This window comes from Prunus dulcis, chromosome 1, assembly GCF_902201215.1.
Source record: "Prunus dulcis chromosome 1, ALMONDv2, whole genome shotgun sequence".
Classification (NCBI taxonomy): Eukaryota; Viridiplantae; Streptophyta; class Magnoliopsida; order Rosales; family Rosaceae; genus Prunus; species Prunus dulcis.
The window spans coordinates 28,730,001-28,753,556 of record NC_047650.1 but is presented as its reverse complement, the minus strand read 5'-3'; the positions used below and the strand labels follow the sequence as shown (position 1 = coordinate 28,753,556).

At 37.7% G+C, this 23,556-nt stretch overlaps 4 protein-coding genes across 9 annotated transcripts; 3 read left to right on the top strand and 1 right to left on the bottom strand.

Moving 5' to 3' along the window:
* The first annotated feature begins 973 nt into the window (after positions 1–973).
* LOC117633094 (putative pentatricopeptide repeat-containing protein At2g02150) lies at positions 974–5,114 on the top strand. Of its 3 annotated transcripts, XM_034366794.1 has the most exons (4): positions 974–1,066; positions 1,263–3,581; positions 3,754–3,882; positions 4,776–5,114. In XM_034366794.1, exon 2 carries the CDS (start codon positions 1,487–1,489, stop codon positions 3,314–3,316), a length of 1,830 nt encoding a protein of 609 aa, XP_034222685.1. In that variant the 5' UTR covers positions 974–1,066; positions 1,263–1,486; the 3' UTR covers positions 3,317–3,581; positions 3,754–3,882; positions 4,776–5,114. The 3 variants fall into 3 exon arrangements, with proteins under 3 accessions (XP_034222685.1, XP_034222677.1, XP_034222670.1); XM_034366786.1 differs by lacking the exon at positions 974–1,066 and having other exon boundaries at positions 1,078–3,581; XM_034366779.1 differs by lacking the exon at positions 974–1,066 and having other exon boundaries at positions 1,369–3,581; positions 3,714–3,882.
* A 621-nt stretch (positions 5,115–5,735) lies between these two features.
* Positions 5,736–9,969, top strand: LOC117633074 (uncharacterized protein At2g02148). 3 transcript variants are annotated; one of them, XM_034366752.1, is made up of 8 exons: positions 5,736–5,868; positions 6,093–6,500; positions 6,591–6,941; positions 7,084–7,246; positions 7,970–8,093; positions 8,417–8,482; positions 9,147–9,410; positions 9,597–9,969. In XM_034366752.1, the coding sequence occupies exons 2-8, from the start codon at positions 6,170–6,172 to the stop codon at positions 9,696–9,698; spliced, it is 1,401 nt and encodes a 466-aa protein (XP_034222643.1). In that variant the 5' UTR covers positions 5,736–5,868; positions 6,093–6,169; the 3' UTR covers positions 9,699–9,969. The 3 variants fall into 3 exon arrangements, with proteins under 3 accessions (XP_034222643.1, XP_034222659.1, XP_034222651.1); XM_034366768.1 differs by lacking the exon at positions 8,417–8,482; XM_034366760.1 differs by having other exon boundaries at positions 5,766–6,500.
* Positions 9,970–11,372: 1,403 nt separating this feature from the next.
* On the top strand, positions 11,373–12,728 carry LOC117633314 (protein SLOW GREEN 1, chloroplastic). The gene has a single exon (XM_034367021.1). The coding sequence runs from the start codon at positions 11,544–11,546 to the stop codon at positions 12,552–12,554; it is 1,011 nt and encodes a 336-aa protein (XP_034222912.1). The 5' UTR covers positions 11,373–11,543; the 3' UTR covers positions 12,555–12,728.
* Positions 12,729–12,812: 84 nt separating this feature from the next.
* On the bottom strand, positions 12,813–23,338 carry LOC117633288. Of its 2 annotated transcripts, none has more exons than XM_034367019.1 (12): positions 22,914–23,338; positions 22,274–22,828; positions 20,785–21,987; positions 20,344–20,671; positions 19,837–20,092; positions 19,536–19,752; positions 19,014–19,366; positions 18,370–18,882; positions 16,920–18,123; positions 16,298–16,651; positions 15,870–16,107; positions 12,813–15,738 (listed from the first exon to the last, which is right to left on the bottom strand). In XM_034367019.1, exons 1-12 carry the CDS (start codon positions 23,001–23,003, stop codon positions 12,920–12,922), a joined length of 8,130 nt encoding a protein of 2,709 aa, XP_034222910.1. In that variant the 5' UTR covers positions 23,004–23,338; the 3' UTR covers positions 12,813–12,919. The 2 variants fall into 2 exon arrangements, with proteins under 2 accessions (XP_034222910.1, XP_034222911.1); XM_034367020.1 differs by having other exon boundaries at positions 19,062–19,366.
* Positions 23,339–23,556: the final 218 nt, after the last annotated feature.

The following is a 23,556-nucleotide window of genomic DNA, read 5'->3' as shown; positions in this document are numbered from 1 at the left end:
CATTTTCTTCTTTTTCCTTATTTGTTGTAGGTTCTGATAATTTTCTTTTTCCCCTGATAAAACCACCAGGTGTTAATCAGCACTTAATTAATGCCGGCAAATTCAGTAAGAATATTTTTATTAAGAGTGCTGCTAAACGAACCCTAAAATTAACTGAGTGCATCTTATTATAAAAGTATATATTGAATTACTGATTTATCCTAATATAAAATGACCAAAAGGATATATGGAATTGTGAAACAAATATAATTTTAGTAAGTACACCCTATTAACCATATTCAACCCTAATCAAGAGATTGCTTGTCCCATTGTGTTTTTAACGAAAGAGGTGGTGATTGCAAGAACTTGGAATTACAAAAAAAGTGTCAACAGTTTTAGTAGAAGCACAAATCCATATGAAAAGTCAAAGATTTATAAACACTTAAAAAAAAATCAAGCTGAAAATCAACTATAAAATAATGCTACAAATATTAGGGTGTATTAGGGGTATTTTTGGTAGTTTTATAGGGTGTACTTAGTTAATTTTACATTTTAATTAAAATATTAGAATGTACTTAGATCATAGGTGTACTCAGTTAATTTTAGAGTTCATTTAGCAGCACTCTTTATTAATCACGTGGGTTATCTCTGTCTAGTGCATAATATTATGAGTACGTATGGATAAATATAAGTGAAATCTATCAAAAATCGGTTCTATTATTGAAATTGATGGAGAAGCGGGTCGGGTCGGGCCGGGCTCTCTATTCAATCTATTCACTCTCCAGGCTCATTTCATCAGTTTCTGTCCATCCCCAAGCTTCCAACCTTTAAACCACTCTTGCTTTGCTCAAAAACCCTAAACACTTATTTCTTCTTGGTTTTCTTCATCAGCGATACGCCACACGAGCTATGAATGCCCATTATTCGTCGTATTCATCTTTATATCCATGGAAGCCCCTACTCTCTGAAAATGGAGCTAACTAAAGGCGCTCTTGGTTTCTTCTTATTTTTATTTTTCATCTCCTCAAAGATGCTGATATTTCTTCGCAATCTCTTCCAAATGGGTTGCCGAGCCTCCTCTCATCGAGTAAGCCCTCTCTCTTCGATACCTCAATACTCATCTAATTGCCTTTTTATCAATGTATCATCATTATCATTATCATCATCACATAGTTCTCTTATAGCTTGCCCTTTGGTTTGGTTCACCAGTTTTCTCTTTATTACTCGATTCCCGTTTGTCACCAAATCAAATCCCAATTCGTTTCCCGATAATTTAAATACAGAATCCCTGAGAATAATTATTCAACACGACTATTGGGACGATCCCAGAATTGTGAACTTGTTTGGTTCGGCTTTGGCGCCTATTTGGGTGTCCAAGTTTTTGGTGGAACTCAGGGGAGACCCCAAGTTGGCTTTGAAATTGTTCAGATGGTCGAAAACCCGAATTGGGTTTTGCCACACTACTGAATCTTATTGTATTTTGGTTCACATACTCTTTTATGCTAGAATGTATTTTGATGCCCATGAGATTCTTAAAGAGCTGGTGTTGTTGAGGCGGGTGTTGCCGGGTTGTGATGTATTTGATGTGTTGTGGTCAACAAGGAATGTTTGTCGTCTGGGATTTGGAGTGTTTGATGCGTTGTTTAGTGTTTTGGTTGAGTTTGGAATGCTTGAGAAAGCAAGTGAGTGTTTTTTGAGGATGAAGAAGTTTAGAGTTTTGCCAAAAGTGCGGTCTTGTAATGCCCTTTTGCAAAGGCTTTCAAAGCCAGGGAAGGGGAATTTTTCAAGGAAGTTTTTTAAGGATATGCTTGGGGCTGGGATTACTCCTTCGGTTTTCACTTACAATATAATGATTGGTTATATGTGCAAAGAAGGCGATTTGGATACTGCTAGTTGCTTGTTTGCACAAATGAAAAGAATGGGCCTTACACCTGATATTGTGACATATAATTCTCTTATTGATGGATATGGAAAGGTTGGAACATTAGATAATTCGTTTTGCATATTTGAAGAAATGAAGGATGCAGGTTGTGAGCCTGACGTAATAACCTTCAATTCTTTGATTAATTGTTGTTGTAAATTTGATAAAATGCCCGAGGCCTTGAATTTTCTCCGTGAGATGAATAATAAAGGGTTGAAGCCAAATGTCATAACTTATAGCACATTAATTGATGCCTTCTGTAAAGAAGGGATGATGCAAGAGGCTGTTAAGATTTTTATGGACATGAAACGAGTTGGCCTTTCACCTAATGAGTTCACCTATACTTCTTTGATTGATGCAAATTGCAAGGCTGGCAATTTGAGCGAAGCACTGAAGCTGAAAAAGGAGATGTTTCAGGAAGGGATTAGCTCGAACATTGTAACGTATACAGCTCTACTGGATGGGCTATGTCAAGATGGGAGGATGGAGGATGCAGAAGAAGTCTTCAGGGAAGTACTGGAAACTGGAATAAGTCCTAACCAGCAAATATTTACTGCCCTTGTTCATGGGTATATTAAGGCTAAGAGGATGGAGAATGCTATGGAAATATGGAAAGAAATTAAGGGGAAAGGCTTTAAACCCGATTTGTTACTTTATGGAACCATCATTTGGGGCCTTTGCTCCCAAAATAAGCTTGAAGAGTCTGAGCTTGTATTCAGTGAAATGAAGGGTTGTGGATCAACTCCAAATCATTTCATTTACACAACACTTATGGATGCTTATTTCAAGGCTGGAAAAACCAAGGAGGCACTTAATCTATTGCAAGAAATGCTGGAAAATGGTATTGAGTTCACTGTTGTAACATATTGTGCATTAATTGATGGTTTGTGCAAAAAGGGATTGCTCCAAGAGGCAATTAATTACTTTAGGAGGATGCCTGACATTGGTTTGGAACCCAATGTTGCAGTCTTTACAGCCTTAATTGATGGTCACTGTAAAAATAATTGCATTGAAGCAGCTAAGGAGCTGTTTAATGAAATGCTAGACAAGGGTATGATTCCAGATAAAGCTGCTTACACCACTCTAATTGATGGAAATTTGAAGCATGGAAATCTTCAAGAAGCTTTGAGCGTGGAAAAGAGAATGAGAGAAATGGGTATGGAACTTGATCTGTATGCGTATACTTCCTTGATTTGGGGGCTTTCTCACTTTGGTCAGGTACAGCAAGCAAAAATATTGCTTGATGAGATGATTGGGAAGGGTATCCTTCCAGATGAGATTCTTTGTATTCGTCTGCTAAGAAAGTACTATGAGCTAGGGTATTTGGATGAAGCCTTTGAGTTGCAGACTGAAATGGTAAACAGGGGTTTAATAACTGGAACTTGTGATTATGCGGTTCCTAATGCAAGAACTTGAGAGGGGGGTAATTGCTTATCCATCCTAGGTTGGTTGGCATGTCTTGAATATCTCAGTTGGAAACATAGAATGGCTTTACTTCTACTAATTGGAAGCATATGAACCCAGTGACCATTTGAACTGAGTTCTGGATGGACGGGATGATTTGTTGCAAAATGCGTGTTCGATTCCTCTTGATGAAATATGACAACTACCTGTTGAGGCATATTAAAGATTCTCTGTGGTCTAATGAGGGAAAATCTCCTACTTACAGCACTTTTAATGGGTAAGGGTTTTTTTTGTTCTTTCAGGTGCAGCCTTCATTAAAAAAAGAAGTTGCATTACTTTTGAATGATGAGATAAAACGACTTCTGGAATTCATAATTTCTTTTTAAATTTCCTTCTCGAATTCTTCCAGCTGTGGTATCCTGAACTGACCGTAGTAAAACATGTGGCAGCTGAAATTCCTGGATTGGAAGGTATTGTCTGGTTAGCCAGCTTCGCTAGAAAAAAAGATGCATAACAAGGAAAGGATTGACCAGACTCAGTTGAACTGGATGATGCTTTTGGCGAGCTATGCTAGCAAGGTGCGAATTTCACTCTACATCTTATTATTTTGATATTCCAATCGTGGTATTCATGCCTAGATGTGGCAATGTCCTCGAGTAGCTATTTTTCTTTGCAATTTGCTTCTCATTGCCTAACTGATGTGACTATATTTCCTCTACTTTTTGTAGTACTTTAGTCTGTTGTTAATATTGTACTCTGGAAGATGGCTTTCACTGGCTATATCAGGCCAGGTCATCATAAAATAGATATATGCCAAATATATAAGGCTACTTATCTGCACTTGCTTAGCATATTAATGCACTTGCTCTCCACTTTAGGGAAAAGAAAGATGGAAGGAAAGTTAAGTATACATTTTGAAAAGCAAAACTAAATTTGTATGGGTAAATTACTCAAATGGTTCTCAAACTTATACCTGATTTACATTTTGGTCCCTCAACTAAATTATTCATTCAAATGGTCCATCAACTTTATATTATTCACTCTAGTGGTCCTTCTGTCTAATTTTTTATTAAATTTAACCTAATTTTAGGGTAAATAATGACCAATTTGCCCTCATATTTAACGGAAATATTGACAGAATGTAACGGTATGACCAATTGAGCGAATAATATAGAGTTGATGAACCATTTGAATGAATAATTTAATTGAGGGATCAAAATGTAAATCGAGTATAAGTTTGAGGACCATTTGAATAATTTACCCAAATTTGTATCAATTGTGTATCCAAAGCAAAGCCTTTAATTTCATTTTGGCGGGTCAGATAAAGCCGATCAAATTGGGCTTCATTACTTTGGATGGGATATAAGATTTGGATAAACTATCTTCCGGCCCAAATTATACATGATTGAACTGGATTGAGGATGAATTTTATTCTATGATTTGTTTGATTACTCTTAATTAAAAATGGTAGGGACGAGAGGCAGCGGTGATGACAGCAATGGTGGTGGCAACAACAATGGCGGTGCTGCATGGCCTCAAAGATGATCAGCTCTCACGTCGTGGTTGTGGCCGGCTGTGTCAACTATGATGGTTGCATGAGACGTGTGATGGTGGAGACAACAATGACACCTGTGGTGTTAGCTACTTGAGGATGAATTGTATTACGATGATTGTATCCCCTCCCTAGTGGATTTCTACATCCTCATCTAATTTCTTAGACATAAATGTATCAAATCAGGGCCCAGGCAGATTAATGTGGCCTTTACTTTTATCATTTTAACCTTCCAGATTAATGTCTCCTCTTTGAATATTGTTTGTGATTCTGTGAATGGTTATTGAGCTCTGCAATCCATGCATTGCATGAACTGATATACGAATGAATGGCCCAACGCGCAGAGGGAGGAGACAATTATTATTATTATTGTTTGTTTTTCAGCTTGTAACAAATCACGATCCTAAAATGATTCAATTTACAATTGATTGATTTACAGCTAATACCAATTTCCTTCTCTTTTAAGTATGAATAATGCTACACTTACCACATTTTTATCCCGTATTTTTATACTACATGATGTAGCATGTTCATATCATATACCACATCAATTAAATCAATGAGGTGTGTTTTAATAAAGAAAGTTTAATTAACAATTTTTTTTAAGTGTTAATAAATCATGAAAGAAAATTATTAAATAATTTTAATTGATGTGGCTGTCCATCTCATCTGTCACATAAGATGGTATGAGAATGTGAGATGCAAATGTAGTAAGAGTAACATTATTTTTTAAGTATTTAGTGTGTGAGTTTAGTATACTATCACCGTTCAACAATATAAAAAGTCATAAAAAATATATATTTTTCTCTTAAAAAAAAAAAACAAAAAAACAAAATGTACCAAAGAGAAAAAGGCTCATGGCAGAAAATGTGAGGGCGCGCCCAATTTATATCCGTAAACCTCCGCAAGTATTAAGCATACAAGAAAAGTGGCGTCTACCTGGCTTGGGTTGGGAGCTGGTGCGGCAGATCGGTGGGAGGCTTGGAAGCGCTTTTGGCATCCGAGAGCTGAGGTACGGTTCAGCCTTGGATTCTCACGCGCCTCTTACACTACCGCCTTCTCTCTCTCTCTCTCGCACGCTTTCTCAGTCTGTATAGCCGTTAAAGTTCACTATTATGCTTCAAACCCAGAACACACCAATTACTGATTTACTAGACTGACTAAAACAACAGCTTCAGAAATTCAACAATGTCTTATTCCTCTAAACACACAATCTCTCTGCTTTGCGATTTGCAGTTTGCAGTTAAAAAGGGAAAGAAGACGACGAATGAGATGAATTCGAAGGGCTTTCGGTTAAAATAAATTTGGAAGAAATGGGGAGTAGGGTTCCAGTGCAGCACTACAACATGAGATCACCTAATTCCTACATTGGAAACCCTCTTCACGACCTCAACACCGTCGATGCTCGCCCCGCCGCCGAAATCGACTCCATCAGCGACGTCGACCGCGACGCTGTCACTGAGCATAGCCTCGACAACGACGACGGTTCCAGTGCCGTTGTTAGTGACTGTATACATGAATCCTACACCAACTCTTTACCCATCCACGGCGTCCGCGTAGGAGTTGAAGAAGACCGCTCGCGCCTTGAAAACCATGGCGGCTCTTCCAGTTCCAGGGCTCCCTACGATCTCTTATCACTTCAAGGTACCAACTTTAACTTGCTTCCTTCGAATTTTGTGTATTTGTGTTGGAAAGTTTGAAATTTGAACCGAACCCTTTTGGCTTTGGAGTCAGATGTGTCACCTATTGAATCAGCAAGGGCACGATTTCTGCAACTTATTGTGGATCATTTTATTAGTGAACATGTCGTTGAAGTGCCTAATTCTGAGGCTGCTGCTGACTATGATAGTGCTCAGTCTGGCCAAGATAAACTCAATAAGAGAAAGCCCGGGGAGGTCCGGTATGAAGGGGACCCCCGACTGGCTTTGCCCCTGATGTATGTCGCAAATTTGTACCAAACTTTGGTTAATGAAGCAAATATTAGGCTTGATTCCTTGAGTGGATTTCGTGAGAAGACAATTGGGGTTGCCCTTGAAGCTTCTGGTGGGTTGTACAGATGCCTGGCTAAGAAATTTCCCAAAAAAGGTATTCAATTTCTCGGCATATAAGATCTATGCTGATTTGTGAATCAATTTTACTCGTAATAGCATCTAAATAATAAGTGATTCCTAAATAAATCTTGCCGTTCTTTGTGATAATATCTGATTTGTCTATATCTTTCTGAAAGGACCTTGTACATTTAAAAGAAGAGAGTTGGCCACATCTATCGAAACAAGGACAAGATTTCCAGAGTTGGTCATACAAGACGAGAAGCGAGTTCGTTTTGTAGTAGTAAATGGTTTGGATATTGTTGAAAATCCTAATAACATGCCTACTGATGATGCAGAGTGGTAAGTTTATCAATCAATTTGCAATCTTCTTTTTTGGGGTGTGATTATCTGTTAAAATATTCCAAATTTTGGCTCATCTATTGCACAAATTTCCATTTCTTAAGACTTGATCAATGTTTTCCCTTGGGCAAGACATCCTCTTTGGTCAATGTTAGCTTGCCACACTCCTTGTTTAGAGAGCAAAGTAAATGAGTACATGGAAACTTGGCACAAGGCTGTGCTGAGCTATAGCTGGAGTACGAACGATAGCCACTGTTATATAGTTTCATGACTTCGAACATCTCTTAAGCTTGAGATTCTGAACCACCTGTTACTACCTCTATATGTGCTTATGAAAAGCTAAGCAACTAAGTTGATGATAAACAGCTGCTGTTTATGCTTTTCAAAACAACCTTTTACAAGGATTACAAGGATGAATTTGGAAAAGCCCCAAGCAAAGACTATCCTTGTAGGACCCATGGGATATATATAATATTCAATAACACATATAGAAATTTCTGAGAATGCAAGTCGTGAGTCAAGATATTTATTTTAAACTGGGAAGAATAGTAGGATTTTTCACTTCCATATGATAGTTTGTGCTGAAGTATCATTCTTTTATTTATTTTTTGTCTTAGTCGAGACCTGTCTGCATGAAGTACTGATACACCTCAGATTTGGTTTGAAGCTTGCAATGTCCCTAAATCTTTCCTTTTCCTTTTTTTTTCTTTCTCTTTGCTGCAGGTTCAAACGATTGACGGGTCGGAATGAAGTTGCAGTTTATGCTCGAGACTTTAAGTTCTATTCTCCAAGACACAAGTATAGACGTGTTGCATCAAACTCTTCACCTAATATTGCTGGTTTACCTGTAAGCTTGATGTCACTTATTTTGTAATACTTGGAGCTCATTTTCATCTCATTAACTTTGACAAAGAATTTAGGTTAACCATGAAGAATGGGGCCCATTACAGAACATTCTGAAACTGTGGGACATAGATGGGTCTTAGATTACAGAAATCTCCTTTTGTTTTTCTTTCTCCTCATGGTCATGTTTGACTAAATCCAAAATTAAAATTGCATGATTAGGAAATTTATATTTGGTGATACTTATAATAACGTCACAATATTTTACTTTACTAACTAAATTGAATGCGGAGGTATCAATTCATCCTCTTGATATATCCTTTTCAGACATTTCCTGGCACTGATAATTCTTCCATTTTGGCTGCTGCTCAGGGATTCCGCTCCGTAAGTGAAGTAAGAGTTATTTCCATGCTTAATGATTATTGCAACAACGTTTTATGTTTGATTGGATTGTCAATATATTGAGATGAGCATCAGCCTATATCAAGATTGTTGTTGGCCCTAGATGTTTTATATTGTTATCAGCCTTAGATGTTTGCAGGGCATGTAGCTGCATGCTGCTGTGAGATTGATCTTCAAACTTTTCTAGCAAAAAAAAATCAAGTTTTTGGATTAGTTGTATTACTGCCATGGTTCTTTTATAATTCAATTATTTTGCCGTTTGGTAAAATAATCAATGTATATGTTGTACTTGCCATTTACAACACTAAACTTGATGCATCAAAGGCAAAATAACATGCCTCTTAAGTGGATGGAGATTCCAATGGTGGGGATTGTGAAGCTACTAATAAACTCATATAAGTCTCTGTTGACACCTTATTGGTTGATGACAAGACATATCTGGTTTAGGACCAAATGGTGTATCACACTCACTTTTACCACATGTTCGAGAATAAATCTCTTATCTTTTGTAGAAATCTATTTAAAACTTAATGGTGCTCAATATGGCTTATATTTTGATTAGTATGCTATTGTGAGCCCCTGTGCCTGTGTTTTTTCTGGATATACAAAACATTGTCTCTGTAAAAATGGAGATTTATCTTTTTCCTTTTGGCAGCCACAAAATCAGCAGACGACTCCGTGTAAGCATCATATGCAACCCTTGTTGCACCAACCTCAGTTTCAGCCTGTTCACCAGACTCATCACCAATCCATCAACCAAAGTCCACATGCTGTTCATTATTCTCAAAACCATCAATGTGGTGCTGCCTCGCACCTTCCTGAAATTGCTCATGCTCACCATTCACCAACTATATCGCAACACATGGTTTGCCTACAACCCCTCACAGGAGGCCATGTAGGGGGACGCATGCATGTATTGGTGAGTTCTATTTTGCATGCTATGTCTCAAATTCACGTTCGTCTTTGGATGTTTTTGCTATTCTTGCTGGATTATGTTAACTGCAATGGGAAACAAAGTAGAATGATTTTAATGTCTGAAGCATATTTTCCCGACCACATAAAAAAATGTCTTTATTTATTCCTTACTGACCAAGTTTTATTTCAGCCATCCAGTCCTGCCAAGTTTTGCGACGAATGTGGGGTTCCATACTTGAGAGAAACCTCTAAGTTCTGCTCAGAATGTGGCGTTAAGAGGTTGGGAGTATAATATGGCCTCTATCAATTCTTCACTGCCCACCATGAAGTATATTCAGTTCACAGCCATGTAATGTTTGTTCTATAATTTGTTGTAAATATGTATATTAGTCTTGAGAGTCGGAATTTTTAAGAAAAAAGTAGCATTGTAACTCAAAGATAATCTTTCTTTTTTTATTTATGTTGAAACACTAGCAAAACATGAGGAATCTACAGAAGAGCAGATCTGCATGCCAATTTGTTCATTCAACAATTGGCTGCTGGAAAAGGAAAAAAATTAGCAACGACCAGAGTAATGGTAATCATTTGATTCGTTTTAGTGGGAGTGAGAAATGCAAGAGAAGAGAAGCGTGAGGTAAAGTAAGTAATTATGCAAATTGGGGGCTGGGCCCATATGATTTGGTAAATTTCTTTTTCCTTTTAGTAATTGACTAGCCTACAGCCTACATTACAGGCGGGTTATTATTTAAGAGAAGATGCTTCATCAACCCACTGTTTTAGAAAATACCTCTTATGTCCCTATTTTATCAATTTTACCCTATGAGAAGAGAAACAAACATATTAAGGGTAGATAAGTAGTTATAATTTATTTTAAATAAATCTACAGAATTCCTCACCACTCTCAGTAATTACCCAAAAAATTTATTCTCCTTCAATAACTGTTTTGCATACATATAAAGGAAAAAAGCCCGGTTTGATTTAATTTTCAAAAAACCCTTGAAATAGTCTTGATTATCCAGAAGGTCAAAACACTTTCGAACAAGAAAAAGCAAAGAAAAGAAGGTCAAAACACTACAATTCAATACGACAAGACAAGGATAAATTAGTAAAGTTCAATAGGCCAAATAACAATTGGAAAACATCCCAAGCATTTAACCCACACCCACCCACATTCATTTTTATCTATATACATAAAGCAAAAGGCAAAGGATTGTGAAACATTCCGAATTCCAAAAAATGCTATTGATTAATACAAACATAAAAAATTAAAATTATTAATTAAATAATGATAATATAATAAATTCACACTTTTTCATATTAAAAAAATTAAAATTAAAAGAAAAATCAGATAATTAATCATATTCACACTTTTTCTATAACAAATAAAGGGTTAATCGTTTTATTAGTCCCTGAATTTTGACCTGATTTGCATTTGAGTACCTTAATTTCCAAAATGGTTCTCGTGGTCCTTTAACTTTATTTTCGTTTGGACAAATGATCCTGCTATCAATTTTGTTAACTTTTCTATTAAGTGCAGGGGCAAAATAGTATTTTTCAATCAAAATTGATTAAAATATAAATAAAAAATTAAAAGAACTAAAAAATTAAAATTAAACTCTCTCTCCCCCCTCTCCTGATTTCTACTCCCCCCAAAATTGATTTTGATTTTGATTTTTGTTGGTTTTTTATTTGATTTTTTTATTGTTATTTTAAAGATATAATTTTTTAATTCATTTTTTTATTTTAATATAAAAAAATCATTTTATCCCTACATTTAACAGAAAAAGTTAACAAAATTGACGGCAGGACCATTTGTCCAAACAAAACTAAAGTTAAAAGACCACAGAAATCATTTTGAAAATTGAGGTACTCAAATGCAAATCGAGTCAAAATTCAAGGATTAATAAAACGATTAACCCAAAAATAAAATAAAATAAAATGTAAATCATATTCGGTTTGAAGTCCAAACATACCAACAACCAAACCAACGGTTCTACTTCGAGTTCCCTCGGAGTAAAACTCAATCTCTCTCTCTCTCTCTCTCTCTCTCTCTCTCAAAAGTCACTCTCCTACTCCTCCCCAGCTACCTACCTTCCCATAAACTCCAAACTCTCAAGAACTCGTCGGCCGCTTAACCATGAACTCCTCCTCCACTCTAGCCTCCTCCTCATCGTCCTCGTCTCTCTTTCATTTCAAACTCACTCCCTCTAAACCAACTCAACCTTTTCTTCTCCGTTTTGCCCCTCCACATTCCCACAATTCGCACCATGCCCCTGCCCTCAAAATCACAGCTTCCTCAACCAACCACAACACCCTCCTCCCAAGCAACGGCGGCCACAACTCAAACCCGATTCTCCAAAATCTCAAACATTATGCCAAAGCTGCAATTCTCATTGGCGTCGCTGCCACCATGTTCACCAAGTCCTCAACTTTGCTCGCCAGGGCTGAACCTCAGCCTACATTGACCGAACAAGCCCCAACCCAGGTCTCGGATGACGAGAAGCAATCCTCATCGCCCTTGTCCGACTTCCTAGGCTCCAATTCGGAAGCCATCGAAGCCTTGAAATCGCTTCTGCAGCAGAAGCTCGAAAACGGCGAGGACGGTGAAGCGCTAAAGATCCTGCAGCGCTTGGCCTCGGCGCAGCCCTCGGCGATCGAGTGGAAGTTCATGATGGCTAGGGTGCTCTCCGAAATGGGCGAAAACGAAAACGCCCGCCAAGTGTTCGAGGAAATACTCGCGGCGGATCCTTTGTCCTTTGAGGCGTTGTTCGAGAACGCCCTGCTGATGGACCGCAGCGGCGAGGGCGAGGCGGTGATGAAGCGATTGGAGGACGCCTTGCAGATTGCGGAGGAGGAGAACAAAGCAAAGGAGGCTCGTGACGTTAAATTGATAATGGCACAAATTCAGTTCCTTCAGAAGAATGTGGAGGACGCTTTGAATAGCTATAACGAATTGGCAAAGGAGGACCCCAAAGACTTCAGGCCCTACTTTTGCCGCGGCATGATTTACAGTTTGCTTGACAGGAATGCAGAGGCGCGAGAGCAGTTTGAGAAGTACCGCCAGCTTTCGCCGAAGAAGTTCGAGGTGGATGGCTACTTGAGGACGCCATTGTCGCGAGTCAAGCTATTTGGGAACGATGAGAATTGAGTTTTGAGGCTCTCTCTGCCTGTGTCAAACTCTTTTTTGTTATTTTCTTGTTTTGATTTTTGAGACTAGGTTGAAAGTTGAAAGTAACAGTTGAGAGATGTCGTTCAATTCTCTCTCAGAAACAAAGGTCCTAGTTATACAAGTTTTTCAAATCAAAATCTTTCGTTTTAATAATCCAACTTCTTAAATTGTACCAAGCTTATCTCTAAGCCGATGCATCCTGCAAATCACTAACATGTAATGAAATGTAAAAAGTAATACTCATCAAAGATAATTGTCTGACATATATATATCAAAAGAACCATCAAGTTCCAACATAACAAGATTCACATAGCATATATATAATATATATTAACATGTGATGGTTACTTTTTGCCTCCTTTCTTCTTGGGCTTCTTGTTCTTGCCCTTTTTCTTCCCCTTGTTTCCAGTTTCCTTACTGCCAGATTGGGATCCAGAAGCCGCAACATCAGCTTGCTTAGACTTTGGATTTGACTCTTTGGTTATGCAGCTTTCCTCATCTTTAGTGTGACTGTCCCCAGCATCGCCCGGCTCAGAAGCAGCATCAGCGTGCAGAGACTTTGGATTTGACCCATTGGTTATGCAATCTTTCTCAACTGTAGTGTGACTGGCCCCGTCCCCAGCATCACTCGGCTTATCAGATGCAGCATCAGTCTGTAATGGTTCCACCACACCAGAGTTCGATGGCAGGATCTTAGAACTCTTCCCCTCATAATTGGTTGCATGAAGCACACGACTGCCAGAATTATTGCCTCCTGCTTCAACAGATCTAGCTTGGGAAGCTGGTAGTACAGGTGGTTTAGGAAACAACTTCCTCAGAATGTCATCCTTGGAATGGTTGGCCTTCATGTCAAAAAATATGGCATCTGGACATACGATCCTTGCACAATTGGACCCAAAATCTGCAACTACCAAAGTATTACCAATCTTCCGAAAAGCTGCACCTAGCTCACGCACATTTATACTAAGAGATTTGTGTCTCCTCCTCCTCTTAAGGGCGTCAGAAAATTCCCATGGCAGCTGCTCAGTGATATATTCCCTCCCCAGCAAATCGTAGAGTACATCTTGACCCATATCAAAATTCACATAAACCAAGCATAAAACAGTAACAAATCTCAACATGAGCTGTGAATAATAGTTCTTCCAATTTGCATTGGTCTTTTTAATCCATTCAACCATATCCCCCTTATTAAAAACACACCCCTGAACCATATAAATCACAAAACGAAGGATGCCATCCAAAGATGATGGCACCTCAGCAACTATGGAACTTATTTTGGTATCTTCCTCTTGGTACATAAGCCACTCAATAAAGCAAGAACTTGTAGTGATAGCACAACCCTTAAAGCGAGTTGCCCAAAACAGAAGGCGCTCCACAAGGTACAAAAAGCAACCAGGTGATATGTAATCATTAACAACCCTCCAGTTCGCATTATAAGTATCAACCAAAGCTCCACAGAACTTCAACATTACAGAAACCTCTCTCGGTTCTTGACCGGTGTTTCCAGGGCCAACATTCCCACAGAGGTTCTCAATGAACGCCTTCCATGGCGGTTGGCAGTCCAGTTTTTCCACAAGCTTTTCGTATAGTTCACTATTCAGCTTACCGGACCCGAGAATAACTGTTACAAGCCTTCCAATTTGCCCAAAAGACAGCTCCCTCTTCGAGCTGGTATACTCAACTATTACTTGTTCCAGTGCCTTCTTTAGAGCATCAGTTCTTCTAAGAGAAATCATATTCTCCCTCAATGAACTCCTCCAATCCATAGGAAATATGTGCGTAACAACACTCTCAGTTGAAAGCCTTACACATCTCTGCAATCTCAACGTATCCTGATACTTTAGCTTCAAACATTCTGATTGCAAAAGATATAGCGAGACCTCACAAATATGGGTAAGGCACCTGCTTTGGCAGAACACTTGATCAGCATTCTTCATTGGAAACTTGTAAAGAATTTCAAGCTTGTCCAAAACTTTCATGCCAACAGAAAGCATTTCTGAACTCCAAAAATTACGAGCAGCTGAGACAAGCTGGTGAACATGAACGGAGACCAACTTTCCATGACTTCTAAAATATCTTTTGTCCACACCTCGAACCCAATCAGCACCAGATATGAGTAAAACATAGACTGGACCAAGATTATGGTACAACCTCCACACTCCTAAGTAATCAAAACAAAACTCCCCGTAGCTTTTGTATTCATTAACATCTTGGGTTTCAAGGCATCCAAGATATTCAAAAATTAAAGCAACTTTATCCTTCCAAAAATTCCAGAAGTAAATCAGTGAATCTATAGATACCTGATTTTCAGATATTCTGTCTTCCGAGCACTTTATCAGATCATCCCACACATACTTATTGGCGCTGGAAGAAATATGAGCATCCAATATTTTTCTAGCAGATATTAATTCACCTCTAATACTCTTATGCCTCTGACAAACATCCATATGATTCTTTATCAAAGCCAAGTTACTCTGCTCGTCTAACAGAATGTCAACCTCAGTGCAAACAAGCTCATAAAAGCTTTCTGTTTCATTCTTAGCAAATGACATGGCTTTTGATAAAATCTCCCCCTTCTGTGAAAACTGTTGTATGGGCCAGCCCTTTCTGCCAGATGACCAAAGAGAGTTGGCAAGCACATAGAATAGAATACGTAATGACGCTTCTCTGGACTTGCCTGCCTTTTCAAGAAAATCAGCTTCGAGTAGAATATCGCCTTTTAGCTTTGCGATGTCCGCGGCTTCAAGATAGTTTCCAAATTCTGCTTCCAACAAAAGAAGCTCATCAAGGATACCTAACTTCTTCAAAAAGTTCCGCATCGATATTATAGAATCAAAAGCTTTAACAAATTTCATCATGGATCTGTCATCTTTCAACTCATAATAGTGAAATGCACAGTTCTCCAGAAATTCTTGCTCAATTTTATCTATTCCTTCACCTCGTCTAGCCACAACACAGTCCTCTGTTGCATGATGTTTCCAATAATTGATGTATTGCAAACCCATTTCAAACAGTTTTCCTTTTAAACAAACAGTGAGACACTCAGAGAAAAAGTTTCCCTTGGCATACACATCTGCAGCCTCTTTGTAGCATCCTGCTAGAGAAAAACATTCCGCAGCTCTTTCCAGATCAGACACGCCACATTTATCCAAATAAATCCAAGCTGCACCAGTACAAGTTAAAAAATGAGAAGAAATTTATTACAACCAAAATTCCACAGGCTTCATAGCATTATGCAAGATATTAAATTATGGTGAAATAAAATCTAGTAATTGAGATGTTAAATAGTTATACCTGCTCTTTCATATTCGCCCAAATCAGAGAAACACCTGGCAGCAGAATCTGCCTTGCCTATAGCATCAAATATTTCAGCAGCTTCCCTAAGAATGGAATTGGCCTCTTCAGGATTTGAATTTCGCATACGGTCAGCCATAGCTTTAAGGCCGGCAGCTTTTGACCTTCTTTCCCAATATGTATCACCAGCTCTTTCAAAGCACATTGTGGCCATCTCGTAGTTATGTTCATGATATAGCTGCAAGAACAATTTCATGCTTGTAATGCAAGGAGTACAGTAATGATGACAATAAGAATAATATAAATTAACTAATACTACAACAAATGCTTTAACTGTTTGTCGCTACTATAAATTAACTAATACTACAACAAATGCTTTAGTTGTTCATGATATATCTTAATTGCTTTAAGACAAAAAATTTGCAAACCTTAATGCCCCGTGATTTCCACTCCTCTGGATTGCTTGCAACTTGCATTGCCTGTGCAAGTGAATCATCCAGTTGCCTAACCTGTACAAGACATTTCTTCTTCCAATAGTCAAACATAGGTTTGGAGAGATCTTCTGCATTCTCACAAATCCACAATCTCTGTCTGGTACGAGTAACGGCTACATATAGTTGCTTCAGTTCAGAGCACAAGATGTTGTGCTTGGCTCCATTGAAACTTGGAAAGCGCTTAGGTAATGTTGAGTCAAGTAAGTCTTGTTCCTTCATGTAATCATATATTACCCTCCATTGATTTTTCAAAGGTGATGAACCAAAAAAGTTGTACAAGAGTACATCCTATAGATGGGACATGATTGTCATGAATTAACAAAAGTTTAAACATAGTAAACATATAAAGGACTGAAAGTATCATAATTCAATAAATAGTGCAGCAGTAAACCATAATTTTCTAATGTGAAGCCAGAATCTAATTTGATTCCGTTGGGAAAACCAGCCACAAAAAATTATGCAACGGAAAAAGGAGAAAAAAGACCAGATCATGCTGGGATAATAGCTTCTCCAAAAATTGAAAAAAAATTAAATAGTAAATAAATATTGTAATCACCTGGAACTCGAGGCCCTTGCACTCCACAATGGTCAGGACAAGAGCATGTTTCCCAACAAACATGGAAACTTCTTTCCTAGCACCATCATCTCGCACCAAAATAACCTGCTCTGCACCGAAGCCAACTATATTTCCACTGTCAGTTCCACTATTTCCAAATATTTTTATGATTGCATTTTCATTTTCTCCAGATTCAAGCAAAACTGGAGCTTCCCCGTATATAAGACTGGTTTCAGGTTTTAAAACATCAATAGAGTGGGGAAAAAAGCGATAGATTAGTTCAACAATGCTCTGTGATAACTTCAGTACACCAGCATGGGTACGGAAATTTTGAGTCAAATGAAATATATCTGAAATTTGTCCCTTTACTTTTCTTTCGTCATGCATATTACTTCTTGATTCCAATACAAACTTCTTGTGGAACAGATGTCGTATGTCTTGGAACCTAAAATCAATACCCCTTGCAATTGTTTGAGCAGTATCGCCCGAAAAAACGAAACCCCCCTCAACATTGCTGCACATATGTTTAAACAGAGCAATTTGACTCATTGTAAGATCTTGAACCTCATCAATATAAACAAAGTCCATTTGATCACCCCCATATTTTTCATGCCTGAGACGGCGGTGAAGATCAATTACAAAATCAGCCAGATCATATTCACCATTTTCTATCTTCATTCTTTCATAAGCCTGAAATATATCGTATATTGCTTCTCTCTTTTGCCTGCTTAAATTGGAAGCCCGGCCCTCTGACAATTGAACATAATCCTCCCTATTGAGTTTACCATCACCTGCTTCTATGGATCCCAAACCACCTTTAATATGAGATATTATCTCTGTAAAGACTCTTGAAGCATCAAGCTTCTTTGTTAACTGGATATTAAAATGGGGCCAATAAGATGAACTGAATCTGTCATACTTAACCTCCTTTGTCCTTATAAATGTCTGCAACGCAACTGATCTTGAACTTTGCAATTGACCGAGAGTAAGTTTTGTTGCATCAGGGAATCTTTCAAAGTATGAGTTACTCAGTGTTCCATCTAGCATCATCAAGAACTTATGGAATGTTATGACAAGAGGGTAAGAGTTGGGAGGAATATCACGAAATGAATCCTTGATATCCTTGAATTGGGCTTCCTCCTCATCAAAATCAGCCATATCAATCAAACTCTTTTCGGTTGAATCACTTCCACCACATGCAAAGCTGTGGACATACAAAAGTTAGCAACTTAGAATTATGCTGTTTTGGTGACTGATGTAATGTTGATATTTATAAAACAATTTAAGTCAGCAACGAGTAAGAATTTTGCTTCAGCAACAGAAATCAATATTCCTAAATTAAAATTTCTTCTGAAAAAAGAAATAGTGTATCATGATTCACAATATACTACACTACAATCAAACAAAATAAAATAAAATGCAGTATCTTTTTGTTGAATAATACACGCACCTTTTTAAGTGTAAAACATGTTGCTTAATGGCAAAACACAATTTAGGACTCACGGTCACAAAAATCTGGTGTAGGTTCCTCCCTCTAGTAGCTGAAGAACTCTGCTCAACCATGCTATTTGGACTACCAAGGCATCCATGCACTGCCAATTGGTGACATTGTTCATTCTGAAATAATTTCATGGTTAAAACTGTGGTCTTCCCCGTTCCTGACCGTCCAACTATAAACGTACTTCTATGATAAAGAATAATCTCCATTTCCTGGTCTGTAACTTCAAATGGAAGATCCAACTCTCTACCCTCACGGTCAGACAGCAAGTGGTTTACTACACCAGATGACAAGGAATAAAATTTCATGAGCAACAAACTCTCGCTGACCTGTGAATTCTCAACATAACTTCTACCATCAGAATCATCGTCACCAACTAAATCACTCTGGTTTTCAGTGACGCTAAGATCCTTGAACCGGGGAACATCCAAAGAGGGTGGCCAGCTCTTCGGAACTTCCAAGTCACTGGTCAGAAATGACAAAGAAAAATATGACGAAGGATTTGTATCATTAAATGATTCAATTCAAAAAGGAAGCACTCACTATTATACATTCAAATATATCAAAAGAAAAGGCGAGAATGCAAAACAACATACCCATCAAGGCATTTCTCCTTGCACCGATTGATAAAATCATCTGTATACCTTTTCAAAATACTCTCTAGGCGATTTACCAATTTTGGAATATCCTCTAGAGGTAATATGTCCCAGATCTTTAATATTTGAATGTATTTCACATCCTTTGCAATGTCAGCTGTGCAAACAATTGATAGACCTTCAACTTTATATTGCCTCAAGATTGGTGAAGAGCTTCCACAAATTGTCCCTACATTTCGCTTCTTAGGTCTCCAACCACTGGAAAGCCTCAGAAGAAGATTTAATACAGACTTCTTCAGACGGATTGACTTGAGCTTTTTGAATGACTTCAGAAAGTTATCACTGAAAAGTACCTAAAGATAATGGATTGGGGGAAGAAAAAAATTATACAAATGAAATGAATATCTAAAAGAAAGTCCAATTTCAGAAGAAACGTCGAGAAGTTCGAGAATAGGGAGTTCTTGCAAATTAAGGGAAGAAAAGAAGAAGAAAAACAATCATAAATAACTACCTACAGCTTACCTTCCATCTAGAACTTCTAAAAAGTATGCTGTCAGCATTAAGCAAATCATCAAATTGTTCAAACTCTTTCTTCACCTCTAATATGGCCTTGGCCAAATCCTTGTCTTCATCAGCATTAAAGAAGCATTGACGACTTTTGGCATCAAGGACCAAGGACTTCCAAACAGATTCACTATCAAGTAGTGTTCTTTCATTTCCCAGAATCCAAAGACAATGCCTGAAGTAATTAGAGAAGAGTAGTTATTTTCACCAAAATTATTAACAATGATGCAAAAACATACAAGTTTACATAAAACCATACCTAGCCCTTGTAAGAGCGACATTAACTCTTTGCAGTTTTGATATAAAAGCAAGGGATTGATGACTATTAGATCGTACAGTGGACATTATAATTACATCCTCTTCCCCACCCTGGAACCCATCAACCGTCTTCACCTTAACTGTAAATCCATCAATCTTGTCATACTTCTGTCGAAGTCTGTCCTGAACTGCAACTACTTGAGCAGCGTAGGGTGATACCACCCCAATACTGAGTTTTTGTTTTGAAACAATCCATTCTGTATTCAAAAAGAAAGCAAACAAGAAAAAATTTCAGTGTAATCCAAACAAAAACAAAAAAAAATACCTTTGACACCCTAAAATGTTCCAGACCCACAAAAAAAATTGATGCAGAGAAAACTTAAACAGATTTCAACATTACTTACTGTTCAATAAACCTTACAAGCATATAAAATAAAACATCTTGGAAATCAAAATCATTGAAAACATTGAATTGAGAACATGAACATGACTCCCCAGCTAGACATACCTTTGTACAAATTTCTCAGTATTTTCACAATAATAGCAACCTCCACCAAATTCTTTCTACTATGTCCATCCTCATCCTTCTCCTCTCTTCCACTAATTACATTTATAAAAGAAAAAGGACCAAACATTGACCCTGGAAGATAGTATTTCTCATGCCTTCGTTTTTGAACCTTTGGAGCATCTAGGATCTGGTTATTATAGAAATTTGAATTTGGGAAGAAACTTATTGAGGGATGCATTCTGTATTGCATATTCAGAAGGTGTTTTGAGTGACCCAATGAGCTCAACCTCTCAAACAAGCTTCTTGAAAAACCAGCCTCATTGGAAACCTTTGGAAGATAAGAAGTTAGATATAAACACAAATGAAAAAGAAGTGGAATGAAAAGTTGCAATAAGAGAAAGAAAGGATATATATATGTATGACCAAGTAGCATCAACGTACATTGCTTTTCACCGTAGCTGGTAACTGACATTCATCACCAACAAGAACAGCATGCTTCACACCTGGAAGTTGCAGGGGTATTGTTGATTCACATTCTTTCAATTGTGCAGCTTCATCAATAACAACAAGGGTCGGTGGCTCCATTTCCACTCTATGCAGCTTATGGGAACTTGATGCAGTGCAAAATATTAAGGAAGCTCTTTGAAAACAGAATTCCATTAAAGATTCTTCATTTCGAACATTTGGAAGGAGAAGTCCTCTAAGAGAATCCTGTAGAGTACGTAATATTGAGAGGCATTCTCTTCTCTTCTTGCACAGCAGAAACAAGTTATCTATAAATGAGTCAGGCACATCTTCAACTTCTGAATGAGAGAAAAGGTGTTCCAATGCTTCAGAAACAACATTACCTTGCAACAATAGTAATTCAATGGAATCCACTATGCCTATGAGTGAAATCATGTTTTGGAAATTATGTACCGAAATGTAATTTTTGGCTATATGGGTACAGAAGGTAGAAATGCAATATCTTAGCGGTAATGCAGTAGAAACAAATCTATCTCTGAAGAATTCAAGAAATGATTTGCACTTCCCCTTCAAAACTTCAGTGTCAATTCTGCATTCTTTCTCTTTCGCTTCACCAACACCATTATCTTCTTTCTCTTTGGTTAACTCGTTTTCCAAGAAAATATGGTAATGAGAAACACAATCTTCAAGAAAATCTATCATTGAAACAAAGCAACTCCTCCAACCAGTCACTGGCCCCAAGCACTCGCCTAGCTTTCTGACACGGTAATTCAAATATATATTTTCGATGTGTGGACCAACTTTGAGTCGCTCGTTATTCCCAAATAGAAGAACTTCTCCCAAAGAACAGAACAAAGAATTGGACTCTGCTTCAGTTACCATCTTTAGAACACGAGAAGCAACTTCAGTTATTGCAACATTTGTTGGGGCACATATAACAGTCCTACAATTCATCCGTAACAGAGTTAAAAGCAGAGTAGCAGTGGTTTTAGTTTTTCCTGTCCCAGGTGGACCCCATATAAGTTGCACAGTAGACTTGGAATCACAATGCAGCATTTCAAGACAGGCCAAAACTGCCCCAGTTTGGGATTCATTCAATCCAGATGATAAACTCTCAACTAAACACTTATCCCGGATGCCATCATTCCTTTCAGAATAGAGATAATTGTTTCTCTGAGCCTGTTACCAAACATAAGATTTTCAGTCAATCACAACAACAAATGCCATCGTTCTTGTTACACTTGAAGGAGGATGATAATGTGTCACAATTACTAGAGTATTATATTTAGTTATGACAAACGTAATACACTGATAATTTAGTATGATGTGTGGTGGATACTACATTACATCTTTGGATCATGTATGATGTATGGTTCGCATATCATGAATTGAATAGGTCCCATTTTAGTTAAGGCAATGCTAACTCAACTGAACAAAACCTACAGTATTGATCTTAAGGTCTTACCACAGAATCAGCGCACAAAACTTTCTTGATAATCTGCAGATTTCCAGACATGTTCAACGCTTTCCATATTCTGCTATTAGGGATTAAATTCACCAGGAAAACCAAAAATAGTGATGTGTGAGTGCTATCGTTGACTTCAAACTCTTTGGATGCCTTGACTTTAAAATAAAGAGAAGTACTATCATCCTCGTTCTCATTTTCTGAGACATTAATGACTGAAACAAAAGCCCAGGACCTCCCTACCCTTTGTAAATCAGAAACTGTTTCGGGTTTGGCATCTGCTAAGACAAAAAGATCCCCAGGCAAAGTTTTGTATGGTTCCTTTCCACGATCGCTGAACCTGTTTCTCCAGCAATCAACCCTGATATCATATACATTTTCCCCATATGACCCATGAGGATTGCATTCTTCAAAACCAACCACTTCAGCAAATGGTACTCTGTCAATAGTTTCCATACTTGAATGCACCTGTGCTCGAGTTTCTTCCAATAAAGGATATAAATAAGACCCAAAATATTGCCAAACCGAATGGAATAATTCAGGAATTTTTTCCACCTGAAACAGTAAAAAAGTTTCTGAATAAGATGACAAACTATAGATGACATTCTTGAGGAAACGTTAACAAAGTGCAAGAAAATACCTGGTTCTTGTAAAGATTTTCATTGGAAATGTCTTCAAGCGACCAAGAAAACACAATATCAGTGAAACGTTCTGTTTTAGCTTCCGCCATCTTCTCTCACTCAGACTCACTCACTTTCTCTCCCACACTAGGCTTTTCTTATATGCATTCAGTGTAAAGCATATGACTTTGAACCCGGTTCAGAAAACCCACTTCAATAGAGATTAAAGTATATTGGATTTCTTAGCCACAAAGCTAGGCAGAGAGAAAGAAGATATGATCAGTGTCGATCAAAAGAGAAAAAGAAACAAGAAAAAAAGAAGTCTAGGAATCTGGTAATAATACGAGCACTGCCATGCATTACAAGAAAGAGATATACATTATAGCATTTAGCAACCCTTTCGCCCAAAACAGAAGGCAAATTCCATTCAGCAATCAAAGAAACGTGAAAAGAGAAATGGTATTCAGGGTTTCTAAACTTAGAGGGGAAGTTCTTTGGAACAATTGGTTAGTCCGTACACCTTGACCATTTGTCCTTTAAAGGTCCTCACTTTACACTTCCATATTATAAAATGCAAAAAGTATTCCGACAGTCAAGTATTAACCAGTCATAGGATGACGAATCCATCATTTATTATTATTATTATTATTTAATAAAAAAGAA